This window comes from Molossus molossus, unplaced genomic scaffold (genome assembly GCF_014108415.1).
Source record: "Molossus molossus isolate mMolMol1 unplaced genomic scaffold, mMolMol1.p scaffold_m16_p_12, whole genome shotgun sequence".
Classification (NCBI taxonomy): Eukaryota; Metazoa; Chordata; class Mammalia; order Chiroptera; family Molossidae; genus Molossus; species Molossus molossus.
In genome coordinates, this window is record NW_023425347.1 from 93,566,942 (window position 1) to 93,585,044 (window position 18,103).

General features: G+C 59.9%; 1 protein-coding gene across 3 annotated transcripts in view; it reads right to left on the reverse strand.

The window, feature by feature from the left end:
- Positions 1 to 5,017: 5,017 nt before the first annotated feature.
- Positions 5,018 to 18,103, reverse strand: part of ARHGEF10L (Rho guanine nucleotide exchange factor 10 like) — a 115,779-nt gene continuing 102,693 nt past the window's right edge. For all 3 annotated transcript variants that reach the window (XM_036255865.1, XM_036255866.1, XM_036255868.1), the window contains 3 exons: positions 14,435 to 14,609; positions 7,091 to 7,213; positions 5,018 to 6,042 (listed from right to left, as the gene is read on the reverse strand). In XM_036255865.1, coding sequence (XP_036111758.1) covers positions 5,501 to 6,042; positions 7,091 to 7,213; positions 14,435 to 14,609 — 840 coding nt within the window. In that variant the 3' untranslated portion in view covers positions 5,018 to 5,500. The remainder of the gene's footprint in view (positions 6,043 to 7,090; positions 7,214 to 14,434; positions 14,610 to 18,103) is intronic.

The window sequence follows — 18,103 nt, forward strand, 5'->3', positions numbered from 1 at the left end:
CAGGCTTTGTTACCCCCACAGAACAAAAGGGCAGTTCCTGGGCTTCAACGTGTGTGTCCTGGACTTTCACAGAGTCACACAAAACATGGTGGCAGGAGGGCTGGTTCCCCTCTAACAGACAAGAGGCCTGAGCCCAGGGGCCTGGGAGGGACAACTGGGGTCCCCCCTGGGCCCAGGGTTTAAAAACAGGCCAGGCCCGCTCGGGCCCAGAACACAATCCCAACCCCCACCTCAGCCCCAGTCCCTTCCAGAACCACAGCTCCCCAGAACTGCAGCCCCCGTCCTCGCCCCTCCCAGGCTGTGTGCCTCCTCCCACCTCCGAGTTCTGGTTCCTGTCGAGGACCCACTGGATGATGCGTGCAGGAGCCACGGCGGGATGAGGAGTCACAGCGGTAATAGTAACAGCCAGTGCTAACACCTCTGCGCGCTCACGGCCTCCCCACAAGGAAGGTGTCATTGGCCCATTCGTTCAGCTGAGGACTTGACAGCACAGAAGGTGATGATCCATCTAAGGCACACAGTGAAGACATGATAGAGCCAGGATTCAAACCCAAACCTGCCTCATTCCAAAGCCCTCATTTGCTGCACCTCGCCTCACCGCCTCCAGGAAGCCTGCCTCGGTTGAATCTCTTTGGCACCAGCATCCAGAACTGCGAGAATCAAACGTTTGTTGCTTAAACCCCCGTCTGTGTTTCGTGTTATAGCCGCCCGTGCTGAGACAGGGTATAACCTGTTTCTGTCAGGTTAGAACAACTGCTTTGAGTTCCAACGTAGCTTTCCTGTGTCTGCGAGACTGTCCTCTGGCTTTGTTGAGAAGAACACATGTACAATGATAAAGCCACAGCCAGTTCTCCGGGCTCCCCTGGCCGGGCCCGCAGGACGGGGCGTCTGCCCGAGGTCCTCTCTCCACCAGGACCAGTGAGACAGGCGAAGTGCCAGGAGCAGCCCGTGGGAGCAGCCTGGGCGGGGCTCTGCTGATGCCAGGCGGGGCCGGTGCCCCGAGTCCTCTCCTGCAGCAGGGGTGGCTCTGAGGCACGCTCCGCCCCGTGTCCCGGAGCTCCCCGCGCAGGCCCCCTGCTCCGTGACACACTGTCTTGACCTGCCTCCCTTCCCTGTCTCAGGTGGCCTGTCGGTGTCCCCTGGCCTCACCTTCCTCACGAGGGGAACGGAACTAAGTCACTTCCTCTTACGAAGCAACAGCGAAGCTCGCTGTGTGCGCTCAGAGGCCCACGGCTGCAGAGCGGGCTTCCCAGTGGGAAATCCCATTTGAAGCAGAAACTGGAAACTGGACAGACTGGACGCCTGAGATACCACCAGGGCTCCTGGGAGGACATGGCGCCCCCACCCCACCCCTGGGCCGCACAAGTCCAGGAGGAGGTCGGAAAGATCAAAAGGAGACTGAAGGCCATGGGCAAGGGTCTGCGTTCCCCACGTGCCCAACAGGACAGCCGGGGGACAGCAGGGCAGAGGAGGGGTGGGGCCTGCAGCGGTGAGTGCCCCAGGTGGTGAGCGTCCTAGGGTTGGGGCGGAGAAGGGCAGCAGGAAGGGGACAGCAGGCTGGGTCACCCATGGGTGGGGGCGAGCAAGCAGGCATCAGACTGAGTTCCCGACCAACAGCTGTGCAGAATCCCAGCTGGGAGACGGGCTGGTTGGTGGCTGCCCCCGGACAAGGGGCTTATCCAAAGTCTGGGCCTTCCCATCAGAGCTGGAGAGAGCTTGGTTTTCCCTCTCAGGCGAGGGCGAGGGACAAACGCATTCACACCTGTCACCCCCCACCCCAACCCCAGGGGCCTCGAGACCACGCGGCTCTTCCCCGACCAAGCGGTTCCTCGCCTCCTGGGGTCGTGAACCCACTCCCTCAGGCCACATCACTCTTGTCACGGTCACGCAGCCTCCATGTGACCAAGTCCAAGGCCCGTTCTCAGGCCTCGTCTCCCGTCTCCAGAGCATGGAACACGGCAGATGGCTCCCTCCTCCTCAGTGTCCATGTGGCTTCTGGGAGGCCACGCCCTCTCGGTCCACCTCACCCCGGCTCAAGCTTTCTCAGGCTCCCTGGCACTTCCTGTTCATCTCCCAGACCCCCACCTCCGGCCTCCCGGGACCTCAGTTCACACCTCCTCCATCTCCTCCACGCCCCTGAGATCCAAACTCACAGTCACTCAGACGTTCAGTGACAAGTCAGATGTGACATGCCCCAAACCCAGTTCCCAGTCTTCCCCCTAGAAAACCTGCCCTTCCTGCCCCTAGCAAATGTCAGCTGCGTCCTTGCAATTGTGCACCTTGGAATCACCCTGGACCCCCCTCTCTCCCAGCATGTCCATCAGCAAACCCTGCGGCCTCCAGCATCAGCATCCACCCCAGATCTGCCCACGTCCCATCACCTCCCCCGCCACGCGCACCTGGTCCCAGCCACCAGCATCTCGAGCCTGGGTTATTTCAGCAGCTTCTACGTCATCTCTGGCTCCACACTTTCGACCCCTGCTCCCCAGGGATTAGCCTCAGTTTCAGAGCCAAAGTGATGGTTTGAAAACCAAAGGCAGACGGTGTCACCCTTCTGCTGAAAACCCTCCAGTGACTTCCCATGTCACTGATCTAAAGACCTGCAGAGCTGTCAGACCTGCAGAGCTGAAAACCCTCCACTGACTTCCCATGTGGCTGAGGAAAAGGAAAAGTCCCTCCAGGATCCCACCTGGTGACTGACGACTGTCTCCCACTGGGTGCCCCACTCCCTCTGCCTGGAATGCCCCAGGCCCGCTGTCTGCTCTTCCTTCAGGTCTTCGCTCAAAGGTCACTTCTCGGGAGGCCTCCCTAGACCCCCCGGTTAATATCACAAGCCCCTCCCCAGCACTTCCTACCACCTCCCCCCACTGCTCCATTCTCTCCAGAGCACCACACACCTGACACATTTTACTTAGTATCCGTTCCCGCTGCCCCCACGGGCAGATTGGGGTGGTGGGTGTGTCCAATATTTGTCTGTTCACCGGTCTCCCCAGCACCTTCATCCTGGATCCAGGTCCTGGCACATAGTAGGCTTTCGATAAATACTGAGTGAGTGGCACTCTGTTCCCATGGCAGAGACTATTTACCAGCTCTCCTCTGAGACACAGAGAGGCAAAGACACTTGCCTGACGTCACAGCCAGTAAGTGGAGACAGCGTAGTCGGGACTCTGGCACGTGTGTGCTCTTGGGGGTGGAGTCACCTGGCGGCTGTCTGGCGCTGGTGGCAGAGGGACGTCAGTCTCGGCCCTGACACTTCCCTGGGAATGTACTTGACTTCCCGGAGCCTCAGATCCCTCACCTGCACGATGAGGCGAGGAGCGCGGGTAAGTGGGTGAAATGAGCTGACACACCCGAAGTGCCGTGGTTACTGTTACTCTGATCAATATCTAAAGCGAAGGCCTCCTCAGATCCCAGGAGCATCCGCCACACGAATCGGCGCCGGCTCCGACGCCCCCAGTCCTCCCTCGCTTTGTCTGAGCCTCGGAAATGAGTGTTGACTGATATGATAATTTCACTATGGCAGCAAAGTCGTCATCTTCCCCGTGATGGATGTCATGGGCCCATTAGATCTCCCGGGTCCCTTTCAGCCGAGCAACCTACAGATCTGGGATCTAACAGACCTGTAGAGCTGCCAGACGCCAACTCGCGAGCAAGGGGGCGGGGTCTCAACCAAGCCAGTCTGCCTGGGATGGAGCGGCAGGCCCAGGCGACACAGGAAGAATCACAGAGCTGCTGCTGGAGGACCGTTCCAGGCGCTGTCCGTGGACTTGCTACCACTCGTCCACAGCAACTGTGCAAGGTGTCGTGGTCCCGTTTTAGAGATGAGGGAACCGAGTCTGGGAACCACAGCAGGTGTTCAGCGGGGCTGAACTTGAACGCAGGCCTGCCGGACCCGACTTCAGGCTTGCTCAGTGTCCCAAGTGGTCTCTACTCACAGACTTTCAAGGGGTTTCCAAAGGACGTGAGTGCATGGGTGCGTGGGTGAGTGCGTGAGTGAGTGCGTGGGTGGGTGGGTGAGTCCTCCAGTGGGTGTGACCCAGCAGGTGGTTAGGGCCTGGCTGAGACACCTCCACGGTGTCCTCGCTGGGTTCCCAGGGCGTCACTGAGCTCACAGCTGGGCCCAGCTGAGCCCTGCTCTCCTCCCCCAGCATCCTGGGGCTGCCACTGTGGGCGAGTGTGGAAGGAGAACAGACGGACACGTGGGTGGACAGACAGGCAGACAGATGACAGAAAGGTGGATGGGTGGGAAGGTGGAGGAAACACTTCCCTTTTGGGTAGCGGGTTTGGGTTTTGTTCTGTTTCCCGTGTAGGCAGAAACATAAGGACAAAGATGGAGCCAGGAGAGGGGAGCCAGGGCCCCAGGCAGCACCCCTGCCAACCCCCCTCCCGGCCTGGGCCCTGCTCCCTCCACCCGGAACTCACCCCATCCTCCCAGACTCAAGGACCTCAGCCCCATCCCTGCCTTGCTCTGCTGCCCATGGCAACAGCCCAGACCCCCACTTCCAGGTGGTGACGCCCTCAGTGTCCTGCCCTCCCAGGCTGGCAGAGCCCAGACCTCCTGCCTGCATACCCCTCCAGAGCTGGGGGCCCAGCCTCTTTATTCAAGAAATATTCAGAAAGATGCCCCCCAGAGCCCCTGCTCGAGCAGAGGGGAGGTCCCGGGACGATGGAGACGGCACCTCCGTGTTGTCCGACAGGTGGCACTCACCTTGGGGCTCTTCAAGTCACGCTGGAAGTGTGGCTGATGGGACTGAGAAACTGAATTTGTCATGAATTTTGTTTTAATGAATTAAGTTAAAAAATCATATAGCCATTTGTGACCAATGGTGACCGCACTGAACAGCGCGGTTCTGGGGACTGTTCCTGGGCCTGCCTGGGGCCTCGGCCCTCCGGCTGAGGGCAGTGTCCCTCCAGAACAGTCCCTGTCAGGCGGCGGCTGCTCTGTCTCTTCCCGTCACGTCTCAAAAAGAAAAACCCCTCAATCCAAGCACCGACATTACTCTCGCCTTTTATTCCAGCATCTCCCAGAGCTCCAATATGTACAGACTTTATTTATACAGATCATATACACCATATATATGTATTTATATATTCACACGCCAGCCCACACGCGCGCATTCACGCACACGCCCTGCCGGGGGGACGGTGCCCGCCTCCGAGCCCCTCGCGGCCCGGGCAGGAGGCGCTGGGCTTGCCAGGCAGTTGTGAGGTTTTTCGTTTTGTGTTTAAAAGGCCGTTTCCTCCAGGGGCATCTTCCCTCTCCACAAACCAAACCCCTTCCTCAAACACTCTGAATTTGTTTCTAAAAAAGGAAGAGGTTTTCCTCTGCTCTGCCGAGAGAGCTGTCACTAGAGATCAGGCCCGTCCGCGTGGCCCCGTGCGGGTCCCTGGAAGACGAGTCCACTCGCACTCCCTGGGGGACCCTGGACGCGCACTCCCCTCCCCCGAGGGCCCGGGACCACGGGGCGTGGCTGCAGCTCTGCACCCTGGACTAGGGGGGCTATAGTGTCAACAATGGCATCTGCCAAATGAGGAGGGTGCTGTCCGTCTCCCCACATGGGGCCGGCCTCCCGCCGACACCCGAGGCACTGCCGAAGTTCCGGTAGCCCCGCCCGCCCGAGATGATGGCCACGGAGCAGATCTCCTTGCGATGGGCGTCGCGGGCGCAGGGCCGGCTCCGCACCCAGACGTCGGGGTCGTCGGCCATCTCGTAGATGGAGCCGTCCTCCTCGGTGTGCTCCAGGGCCGAGCCGTCCGCGGGCGCGGGCTCCCGCACCGACAGCAGCGGGCCCGGGAGGTGGGCCGTGGAGCGCAGGCGGTACTGCAGAAGGATGCCCTTCTTGCGGGTCAGCTCTCGGCCCACGTGGCTGGAGGGCGTGGGTGCTGGCTCAGGAGCCTGCCCGTCTGGCTTGTCCTCCTCGGCCCTTGGGCCCTCGGCCTCCTCCTGGTCACTCCGCAGGATGTCAAGGGCCAAGATGCTGGTAGCCACGGCCAGGAAGGTCACAGGCCCGCAGTGACCGTTGAGAGAAACCATGCCTTTCCCTGCAGAAATGGGGCGGAGAGGGGAGCACTAAGGTTCAAGCTTTAAACGAGGCACCCGCACGTGGCTCTGGGAGAACGCTCTGGTGTGCAGTTTGGGGGTGGGGGTGGGGTTGCAACTGCAATCTGTGTTGGGCCTGGGGCGGGGCTCTCCCACGCTGCAGGGCTACTTTCTTTGACGGGCTCGTGAAGCAGGACCCTCCGTGTGAAATGCCTGCCCTGCCCGAGCCGTTCTCAGGGCTCAGCACCTTTGCCCAAGCCGTTGCCTCCGCCCAGCGAGCCCAGCTCCTCCACAGCACCCCTTCCGGGACTCCCCCCCGGAGAGCCGATCACTCCTGTCCCTGTGCCCACAGGCCCGGGCCACCCACCATCTCAGCACCCGCCACCCTGGACCACAGCTGCCCCACCATAGTGTCAGTCCTCGGGGGCAGGGCCTCTGCCCGGTAGCTCCGTGCAACCCCGGGACCCAGGCCGCGACGAGCCGCATGGCCTCTGTGATGAGACAGGAAGTCTCAGCGCTTAGGGAGAGTGTCTAGCAGACAGCTCAAGATCTGGCCAGGGGGGGCCTACCCTCGGGCTCCTCCCTCCCGCTCACTGCTGCTCATGTCACTTTGTCATCACCTCTGGGAGGAGGCAGAGAGAGGCCCAGGGCTCTGGGGTCCTCCCTGACGCACCCTTATTCTCCTGGGTCCCGGTGCCACACGTCAGGCAGACCTTGCTCGGGTCCCTGTCCCCATCCCCAGGAGCCTCAGTATTTCTCTCCTGCTGTGGGGAGGGAGCAGAAGGGGCCCAGCGGAGCCTCTGCCATCAGTCAGGCGTCCCGTCCAGTCCTCAAGCCGTCTGGCCAATACGCATCACTGTGCCCATTTGCCCAACTGGGAAACTGAGGCTCACAAAGGTGGGAGACTGGGGCTGAGACCATGGCATTGCACTGCCACAGTGCTGCCCGCGTGGAGAACAGACCCCCACATCTGGGCATGAGTCAGCATCCCCACACCCCGCCGTCTGCAGCTGGCTCCTGGGCCGACCAGGCTGCCTCCCGGCACCTCACCTGTGATCTTGGGAATGCCTTCCAGCCGCGGCACAGGCAGCAGGACGATGACACCCTGGTCGGTGCCCACCCAGAGCAGGCCCTGGCAGATCAGGAGGCTGGTGACACACAGGTGCTTCTGGCCTGCAGAGAGAGAGCCAGCATGAGCTGCACACCCTCCTTGGGGGGCAGCCGCAGGTTCTGGGAGTCACCCCGAGTTGAGGTGACTCGCCCCAGGCTCCTCCACTGAGACAAGCGAGAAGCCGCATGAGGTGTGGTTAAGAGCTGAGGCTAAGAGGCTGACCCGGCTGGGGTCTGACCCTGGGTCCCGGAGCTGAGCGTTCTCCTCGCCAGCCTCAGTTTCCTCCCGTGTAGTCTGGGGCTGCTGCAAGGCTTCCATGAGGCAGGGCCACAGAGCACGGTGCTGGCCCAGGGAGCTCCCTGCACAGTGTCTGCGGCACAAAGGGCGGGCCCAGGGCACCCCACACCGGGGTCACAGCCAGCTCCCTGGGGGGGAGCCGGGGAAGGTGCAGGTTGAGGATGTGGGTGCAGACGGGATGCATGGGGAGAGGCCAGGGCGGGGGCGACAAGCAGGGCAAACTGTCAGCCCCTCAATTCCCACAGGGCCCTTCCTACAGGAGGGCGCAGAGCACCCCGCAGCCCCTGGGCAGCCCTGGCCCAACATGAAGTGGGCAGCGCCAGGACTGGCACGTTTCTGATGCCAGCCCTGATTCGTTCTCCTTGGCTGACCCCTGGGTGCTGTCTCTTCATTTTAGCAACAAGCGATGGCAAGGAGGGTCCGGCCACTGCTCTTCGCAGGGAGAAAGGACAGTGTGACCTCAGCACAGTGGCCGAGAGCAGGGCTCCGGGGCCAGCCGCTGGGTTCAAACCCCAGCTCCGCCACCTCCTGGTGCCATGGTCCAGGGCCGGTCCACAACCCTCTGTGCCAGGGTTTCCTCACTGGCAAGAGCAGACGACGACATTCACAGGCTTGTCCTGAAGAAGAGAGGAGCCCGTGGACGTGAATCACTTCAGCCAGAGCCGGCCCGCGGTGCGCTCGGGCAGGAGCTGTCCGCGTCGCCGCTGCTGTCCACTACCACCAGCTCCGCTCGACGAGGACGGACTGCGGGAGAGGCGCCGGCCTTTCCAGGGGGCTGTCTCGCTTCTGGCCTCAACCCTCTGCCCCGCTGAGAGGGGCTTATTCTCCCCTCGAAGGATATGCCACGTATCTCAGCAATAACAGTGCCACGTGACATGTGAAACGACTCCGAGAGCCGTGGTCCTCAACCTGGGCACGCGTCGGCGCCATGGGAGGGCTCACCGCCCGGGCCCACCCCCCGCAGGTGAGGCCCCAAACTGCATTTCTAGCAAGTTCCCAGTGGCACCGAGGCGGCCGGTCCAGGGACCGCTCTTTGAGAAACTTTCCGGAGCGAGGGCGGCACCACGGGCTTGCTCTCGTGTGACGCAGCCTCATGAGCTCGGAGAGGCGTGCAGAGGCCTCCCGCGCCCAGGAGCGCAGGGCGGGGCCGAGCCAGGCCCTGCTGACCCCAGCCGGTGCTCCTACTGCCTCTCTGCTGAGCAAAGTCTCAAGGAGGACGGTGGGGCTCCACAGGCACCCGGAAGCAGGGTTTCCATCTTGGGGCTCACGCAGCCTGAGCTAACGCATCGTGCCATATGGTCACCGATCCATCCACTCAGAGCCGGGGGCCCCCGCGCCTACGGGGGGCGGAATTCTGCCCTGGGTGCTGAAGGCACAGCAAGAACCACACACTTCCTGGCACGATGCCAATGTTCTCCACCACGCTGTCCGATCACGTAGCCACCAACCACGGGACTCCGGAGCACTTGAAATGTGGCCAGTGGGACAGGGGACTACATTTTCATTCCCTTCCATGTTGACAGTGGCTGCCGTGCCCGGGCAGCGTGGAGGGGGGAGAGGGAGGGAAACCACAGACAAGGACGTAAATACTGGGCGGAGGATTCCAACCGGCTGACGGGCCGAGAGACAGGGAGCGTTCCCGGGTTTTCCTGCCTCGATCTGCTTCCAGGAAGGATGGGGAAGCAGGTGTGAGGGTGCAAGACCCGGATGACGAGGAGGAGGAGGCAGCCACATCCGGCAGCACGTGCAAAGGCCCCGTGACAAGAGTGAGCTTAGCAGGTCGGTGGAACAGACCGAAGCCCGTGCAGCTCGGGGTCAGAGTGGATGGGTCGGGGTCAGGGCTGTGACTGTCCATTCTGGGCATGATGAGAAGCTAGCAGAAGGTCTGAGCAGCTGAGTGACAGACCTGATTGTAGAGGAGTGTTTTGGGAGTGTGACAGAGAGGGGTGGGGGGTGGGCAAGATGGTGGTGGCCAAGGCGCAGTGGTGGCTGGAGGGAGAAGAGAAGCCAGCAGGGTGGAGGTGGGTTTCGAAGCAGAACCGCAGACCTGTGGACAGACTGCAGGGGGAGGGGAGGCGAGGGGGGAGTCAAGGAGCGCTCCCAGGTTTCCCTCTCTGGCAGCTGGTGCATGGCAGTGCCATTGAAGGGGGGGGCAGGCCCGGGGGGAGTCCAAGTCCTCTCCCGGATGTGTTGTGTGAGATGCACGCCAAATGCAGCTGTCAGCAGGCAGGGAGATATATGAGTCTGGCGATATGATGCAAACTCAGAAAGTCACATTCATAGTATTGATTCAGTGTGGAAATGCAAACCACACTGGGGGAAAAAATGCCAGTTGGTCACCTGACAGCGGCGACTATTTCACAAACAGTATCTGCGGGTCCGTGGAGCTGGGACTCTGCCCCTCAGTGGTGTCAATACAGAAAGTGTGGGCATCTGAAAGGATGCCTCGGGTCCCACGGAGGCGCTCCCAGCCTCCAGAGTTCAGGGCAAGAGGCTCGGGCTGAGCGCTCCCTCTCGTCACCAGCTGCCTTCCCCCTGGCCCTGGCCCTGGCCCAGGTCTAGACCACCCTTTCCTCCCCTGTTCACGGTCCCAAATGTAAGCTTCATGAGGGCGGGGGCTTATCTATGAGCTCAAAGTCAGTTCCCCAGTACCCTGGTCATGGCAGACACTCAAAAAGTATCTGTGTAAATGGGTAAATGGATGGATGGATGGATGGATGGATGGATGGACGGATGGACGATGGATGGACGATGGATGGATGGATGGATGGATGATGGATGATGGATGGATGGATGATGGATGGATGGATAGATGGATGGATGATGGATGGATGGATGGATGATGGATGGATGGATGGATGGATGGATGATAGATGATGGATGAATGGATGGATGGATGAATGGATGGATGGATGGATGGATGGATGATGGATGGATGGATGATGGATGGATGGATGGATGGATGAATGGATGGATGGATGAATGGATGGATAATGGATGGATGGATGATGAATGGATGGATGGATGGATGGACGATGGATGGATGATGGATGGATGGATGGATGGATGGATGGATGATGGATGGATGGATGGATGGATGGATGGATGATGGATGGATGATGGATGGATGATGGATGGATGGATGGATGATGGATGGATGGATGATGGATGGATGGATGTAGAAAAGTGTAAAGTGATGTGGGTGCTGATGTCACTTACTAACTGTAAGAATTAACAAGTCACTTTCCTTGATCGATGACTATTACAAATCTACCCTGCTCAATTTCATGATTATTAGAAATATACATGTATACATAGAGTATGTAGAGAGATATCATATATAACACAGTTGGGCACAGCTCTTGGCCCTAGCATACAATCAATAAACGAAGGCTATTAAACTAACAGCTGTGATTATTAAAAAGACCTAGGCTCTCCTGTCTTAAGACCAGCTCCACCAGAACCAGAAACCCGCAAAAACAAAGCCAAGAGAGGGAACAGGGGCAAATGTTTCGTGTCGAGTGACTCGCCTCCTTTCCCAGGGCCCCAGCGGCCTGCAGACCAGAAGGGGACCGTTTCCTGATGCCCCTGCGTCCTCGCAGCGCCCCCCACCCCCACCCCAGTCCCCGCAGCCGAAACCCGGCCAGCGAAGGGAAGGCAGCAAGAAACCGAAAGAGATGCTGGAATTGAGAAATGACTTCATCATCAGACCTCATTCCGGGGCCCTCCACCCCCCTCCCTGCCCCGGCCTCGAGGAAAAAGGCATTTCACAAACAGTCCGAGAGAAAAAAAAATTCTAATGGTGGATAAATATTTTATCACAGAGACTTAATGCAGCACTATTCAACTCACCCAGCCATCTATCTGGAGATATACAACTTTAAAAAGCTCGGGCTCTCGGAGAACATTTTATTAATGACCTGTCTAGTTAAGAGGAGGAGGGAGTTTAGGCTCCGAAATGCATTAATACCGGTCGGGCACAGGAGCAGAAGACAGGGGTGGGGTGGGGGTGGGGGAAGCGTGATAAATTTTTAACATCCCCTTAAAGAAATCCACGCTTAAAGGAGGAACAAATTTATTACTAATTATGCAATTATTTCATTTGCTAGTGTGAGGGAAGAAAAAATACTTCAAAGCCATTTAAAAATATTTCCAATAAAGAATGGAAGAGTCCCGCTCGGTTGTTCCTCTGCAGGGGGGGATGCGGAGCCGCCGTCCCCGAGGCTAGCTCCGAGGCTAGCTCCAGCCCAGCTCCCTGGGGTTGGGGGCCCCCGCCTGGCAGGCCCTCAGCTCCCTGGTGCTGCTGGTAAAAACGGTGAGGCCTGGGAAGAAGGCCCAGCAGTGACCCCTGGGGACCTCAGGAAGCCCTGAGCCCGGGAACCTCGGCCTCCACGCAGGGCCTGGCCCCAAAGAGGTCCGGCAAGTGTAGGGGTGGCTTCTGTCTGCTCTGACGTAGCTGATAAGGTGGGAAGGGCATGGCCTCGGAGGGTGGGGGTGAGCAAGGAGCCCTCGGGAGGTGCAAACTCAGACGGGGCCAGGGTGACAAGGGTGGGCATGGCCAAGAAGACATGATGGAGACATGCCAGTGAGCAGTGCCACCGGGGACTGAGACTTACTCAAGCCAGGGACTGCACCATCTCAGGACACTGCTCCCGGAGAGGCAGGGACCAGGGATCCCCCCTCACTCCAGTCCCAGGCTGGAAGGCTGCAGAGCCAGGATCCCCGCAGGACCTGCCCGACGCGGCTCCGGTCCGCCCTCTCCGGCAGCGCCAAGCTCTGACTCCAAGCTCAGCCCTCACTGTATCGATGGGGAAACTGAGGCCCAGGAAGGGGAACCATGCACAGTAAGTCTGTGCGAGAGCTGCGATTCACGTCCTGGCTCCGGGCTCATCAGCAATATGACCTTGGCCCAGTCTTTAACCTGCGGGGCCTCGGTTTACCTGGCTCTGAAATGATCACCATGATGGACGCTCTTCCTTCGTTAAAGGGCAACGGCAAAGAACAAGTCGGTCAGTGGCGTGAAAACGCTGAAACACGCACAGGGAGGCGGGGGTGCGCCGGAGGGGCTGCTCCCTTTCCACCTGCAGCCCCTCTGTCCACAGCCCCGGCCTCTGGCCGCTTGGTCACCCTGATTCTCCCTCTCTCTCCTCCACTCCCACAGACGAGATTGAGAAGCTCAGAAAGGCCCATAGATCATGCATTTTTCTCCTTGTTCCACTAACTCGAAATGATTTAGCTATCAGCATGGATGTGGAAATATTTTTGTGATACAGAGACACATTTATCATACGTTAAATGGATTTACTTTGTATAATGGCTAAATCCTATGAAATACAATAAAACTAAAGCTGCAAAAGAAAAAGACCCATAATGCAGGTCCCACAAGCCCCCACCACACCCTAAGGAACATGTGAGGGGGTATTTCTTCTCCTGGTGTACTGACCACACCCCAGACCTTCGCAAGGTGTCTTTCCACACCTGACGGCATTAATCCAGAGCCAGGCTCCACCTCTCGTCCCACAGAGGGACCAGAGGCTCCCGGGGCAAAGAGACCTACGTGAGACACAGCAGTGGTCAAGCCAGGGCTCCGGTCCCCGCGGAAGTCATCCCTTCCCCCAGTGCACACAGCGGGGCTCTGAAGTGAGTCTGACCTTTCGTGACCTCCAGTCCTGCCTCTGGCTGGCTGATGACCAGAGACCAGCCTCCTGCCTGCTGAACAGACCTCGGCTTCTGCATCTGTACAGTGGGGACAGCCCCTACCTCGGGGGTTAAGATGGAGCGAGACCCTGGAGGTAAAGAACCCGGGACCTGGCTCACGGCAGTGCTCGGGGGGGATGGTAGTTATTACTAATACGTACTATTGCTATTTGTTGTCCACCGTGTTGTTAGTAACCACCAGACCCTGTAGCCACAAGTTTAGACGCAAGGACAGTCACAGCTAGCCGGGAGGAAGCAGGGGCCAGGGTGATTTCCAGGCGCCTCATCTGGAGTTAGGGACCAGGCCTCTGGGGTCAGACAGAGTCCCCGAAGTGCTGGCTAGCGAGCCTGCTCTTGGCCCGGCCTCACGCAACAGGGCGGGCAGTCCCCCCCGCTCAGCACACGACCGCGGGCAGCGCCCGGCACAGCCCATCCGCGAGTCCTGGGAACAGCTAGCTCCGGCCCTCAGCCCGCCATGCAGCGGAGTGTCCTGGCCCCGGGGCCCTTCAGTTCTCCAGCGGCTAGACCAGCCCGCAGAGCGTGCACAAGACGGAGTTTCTACGCCCTCCCGGACCAACCACGGATCTGTCGGTCTGTCTGGTGGAAGCCGGGCCAAGCAGGGAGGCAAGACAAGCGGATGCGGCTGGCTCCGTGGACCCCCCAAGGCCACTGCGGGTGGGAACACCCGAGCGGGTGCGCCCCGGCTCGCCCAGCACAGCCTGCAGGGCTCCGGGCAGCATCAGGCCAGCAGGCCGTTAGGGAGACCCTGGAGCCGATGCCGACGAGGCCTCAGACAGATACGGGCAGGGTTAGGCGGGCGCCGACATGAGCCTCTCCACCGCCTCTCACAAAGGGCGATGCAGGAGGAAGCACAGGCCCAGGGGGTGCTGTCCAAGCCCTTGGACCTCTCCACACCCGGCCAGTGAACTCAAAGGGACAGCTGCCTTTCTTAGAAAACCTCCCAGGAAAGTGCCCCTGCGCAGCCTCCTCGCTCCTTCCACCTCACCCAGAAGGTGATTCGAGTCGGGATTGGGTTTCCGTCAGAATGGCAGGAGACCACAGACCTGGGTTCGAACTCTAACCGCCCACTTTCCCCCTCGGAAGCCCAGTGTGCAAGGCTGACCCGAGGCGACCAAAGGGTTAACGAGATGGGCCGGGCAGGATGCCCCAGGAATGCGGGCTCCCTCCCGCCGGGACCCCTCCGCGCAGCCTCACCCGGACAGTGCCCCAGGAATGCAAGCTCCCTCCCGCCACAGGCCCGGGTGCCAGGACCCTCCGCGCAGCCTCACCTGGCAGGAGGAAGGTGGTCCTGGTGGCGATGTTGATCTCCTGCAGGTGTTCCAGCGTCTCCGTGTGGAAGAGGCGGATGGAGGAGCCGGAGGAGAAGGCCATCCAGACGCCGCTGCCCGCCTTCACCATGTGCGTCACACTCACGGCCTCGTCCTGGTGAGCCTCGAAGCTTTGCTGTGACACAGAAGGGGGGTTGGTGCTGGGCCAGGCCTGCCAGGCGAACACCTGGGGGGCCAAGCTAATCCAGCCTCCGCCTGAACCTCAGAAGCCCAGCAGTGGCGCGTCGATGATGGTTCAACAGGCGGGGCATCCTGGTGCATCGTGCCTGCCGATTCCCGTGGTGTAAACACTTCTCACGGGGACCATCTCAAACCACCCACAGGACATCACTACACAGGAGCAGGGAGAAATTCACGCACGTGGCTCCTGGGAGTTAGCAGGCCCCGGCTTCAGCACGGGGCCGTGACACAGACAGAGCCAAACGCCAACGGGAGGAAGCAGCCGCTTACGTGAAGGCAACCGACACAACTGTTGGGGAGGGAGGTGGTGCTGTGAGCCCAGTGCTCCTCTTTTATCGGGGGGCTGCGGGGCAACACCGAATGTCCAGAACTGATAAGTTTCAGCAGAGCAGAAACATTACAGTCACGAAGAAAGTGCGAGGTGGATTACAAACAGATCAGGTGAGAAGCATTTTCTCTCAGGAAGAGGGACTGGGGGCGAACCATTCTGTGCTATTTGATTTTTGAAATAGGTGTATGTATAATTTTTATCTTAAAAAATAACAACTCTTTTTTTTTTGGTACGTGCCCCTAGCGGGAACTGAACCCGGGACTCTGGTCCACAGGCCGACGCTCCAACCGCTGAGCCAATCCGGCCAGGGCCATAACAACTCTTTTCAAAGAGAGACGACAGCCAGAGTCCCATCCACTGCAGGACGAAGTCCAAGTCTTTAACTCGGCTTCGGCCCCTCTGCCTCTGCTCTTTCCCGGTGGCTCCCTGCACCCCGGGCCAGCCACGCCTGTGCCCAGACGAAGCACCCGGCCGCGCCTCCGCCCTCACGGCGCCCTGTGCCATGTGCACCACCGGCTGCCCCCCGGGAACTGCTTCACAGCATCTGAAGACTCCCCTTTGGACTGATGACCCCCTTCCAGGAGGCACCCCAGCCGCCCTTGCATGGGACTTCCTCCTGTACCCCGCCCTCCATGGCCGCCCGGTGACAACCACACCGCTGGTGTCGGTGGCTCTGCTCGGCGCCTCCCACCCGGGACCACACTCTCCAACAACAGGCCCTCGGGCGCCCAGGAGCCCCGCGCAGCACAGGCATCAGCACACAGCACAGTCCGGCCGCGGGTTCCAAGCACGCCGTTAGTTGTTACTCAGCCAGCCGGCTGGAAGCCACCTAAATGCCCAGCCCCCCGCAGTCGGGGAGCTCGGGCGCATCCACTCAAAACCGCTTACAGACAGAGACTGAGCGAAGAACATGGGGAAATAGACGGCATCACAGCCAGTGCAGGGGGGTGGGTGGGGCGGGGAATGCAGGGGAGGAGCCGCCTGAACACTGAGGACCAGCCTGGGGCACCCGGTGAGCTCCCTCCCATCCCTCTCATCCTTGGAGAGCACAGAACCCCGAAGGCAGGGAGATGGGGGACAGACATGCTCTTCAATCTCATTTCCTCGACGTCACAGGCCTGGGCTGGGGTTTCCCATTGGTCAGTGGAAGCTGTCAGGAGGGTTATGGGGACCTGGGTGGGGGCAGCTCGGCACAGGCCTAGGACCTGATAGGGTCTCATTCACTCAACACATGTTCGTGAGCTCCTGCTGCGCCTGCCATGGGTCAGGTGCTGGGGAGGTAGTATGAATGAGCTAAGCAAGGGGCCCACTCTCATGGATTGTGTGTGCTCCCTGCGCAGAGACCACTGGAGGAAATAAACAGAGAATGACTACTCCAAATAACAACCACTGCACAGAAAAAATGTTGGGAGCCATAAAGACTGGGTAGCCAGGGAAGGTCTCTCTAGGAGGTAGCATTATCTCTGGGATAATAGGGTGGGAGAGGAGGAGAGCATTCCAGGCAGAGGGCACAGCAGGTGCAAAGGCCCTGGGGCAGGAATGAGTGTGCCACGTTTGGGAAACAGAAAGGTGGTCAGTATGGGGAACATGGTGGCAATTCAGAGGTGGGAGAGGTAGGCAGAGGCAAGGTCACGCCAGGCCGCCTCAACACCCACAGCGAGGAGTCTGGCCGTATGTAAGTGCCGGAGGGCGCTGAGCTGGTAAGTGACATGATCAGGTTTACCGCTGTCTGTGGCTGGAATCCTGGGCCTCGTGTGAGCTTCGTGAACAGGAAGTGGCAGGAACGCGCCTGGGTTTGTTTTGTGGCAGTCACTGTAGCCAGGGCCTCAACCCCAACCCCATCCCGTCTCAAATTACCCAGAGTTTCCCATGGTGATAAAGAAGCTGGTGGGGGTAGGGGGCCCTCCACAGGGACCCCAGCCAATCAACTCGAAGCTCACTCCTGATCTGAATGTGGGACCCAGAAGGGCAAGACTTCCAGATGGCCAAGAAATTGCTTTTTCTAAGCTAGTCCCTGATAGCTTTGCTCTGAGGCCCAGTGGGGGGTGGGGGTGCCCCAGGGCTGGGGGGACAGGAAAGCCAAGGATCCCCGGAGGAGGGGAGGGAGACGCCCTGCTCTCAGGGGGCAGGGGGACCCTCAGACCTGCAGCTGTAAGCTCCCTCTCAGACAGGAAGTTCACCAGGGGCAGGGCACATGTCTCCATCAGAGTGGGGGCTCCCTGGGGGCAAAGAGGGGTCTCACATCAGGCTTGGCACACTCGGAGGGCAGGGAGCTATTTCCTCCCTCAGATTGGGGGCTCAGACTAGAGGACTGGGGGGGGTCTCTGTCCCTCTTTCCTCATACCCCACCCCCACCCCGTTAAAGGCCCAGGGAGCCTCTGGAATATGGGGGAGGCTGACCCCTCACACCCTCCACAAGCTGGCCCGTCCGTGCAGTATGGCGCAGTTTCAGGTGTTCTGTTCCATCATGCCTCCTCTGCATATTGTACTGTGTGTTCACACCCCAGGTCAAGTCCCTTCCATCACCGTTTCTCCCCCCTTTACCCTCTCTTACCTCCTCCCACCCCTTCCACTTTGGTAATCACCACACCGTTGTCTGTGTCTAGGTTTTTGCTTAATCCCCCACCTTTTTCACGCAGTTCCACATAGTTTACTTTTCTTGAGAGGCTCGTCCTTCGGGGAAACCCTGGAAGGGGTGGGGGATGTTATCTTCCTGAACCGGCCTGCACCGGAGACCACCTCCCTGAAGGCCCACACACACGCAGAACACCTGCTTCCGACAGGACACCCGCCGAGGGAAAGGCCCAGTGAGGATCCACGAACCCCAACTGCAGAGGACACACCGAGTTCCAACCTGACTTCGCATAGCGCCCGCACTCAGCGGATGGACGGATGAGCGGACGGACGGATGAGCAGACGCAGAGCGGGATGGAAGGGGGAGCCCAACACGCTCCGCCCAGACCGTCCCGGCTCGCGCACACTTGCACACGAATGTGCACACGCGCCCTCGGGAAGGTGGATGTGTGCTCACACGTGTGCAGCGGAGCTCCTGGCTGGCCCTGCAGGAACGGAGCCTTCCTGCCTCTGACAGCCAGAGC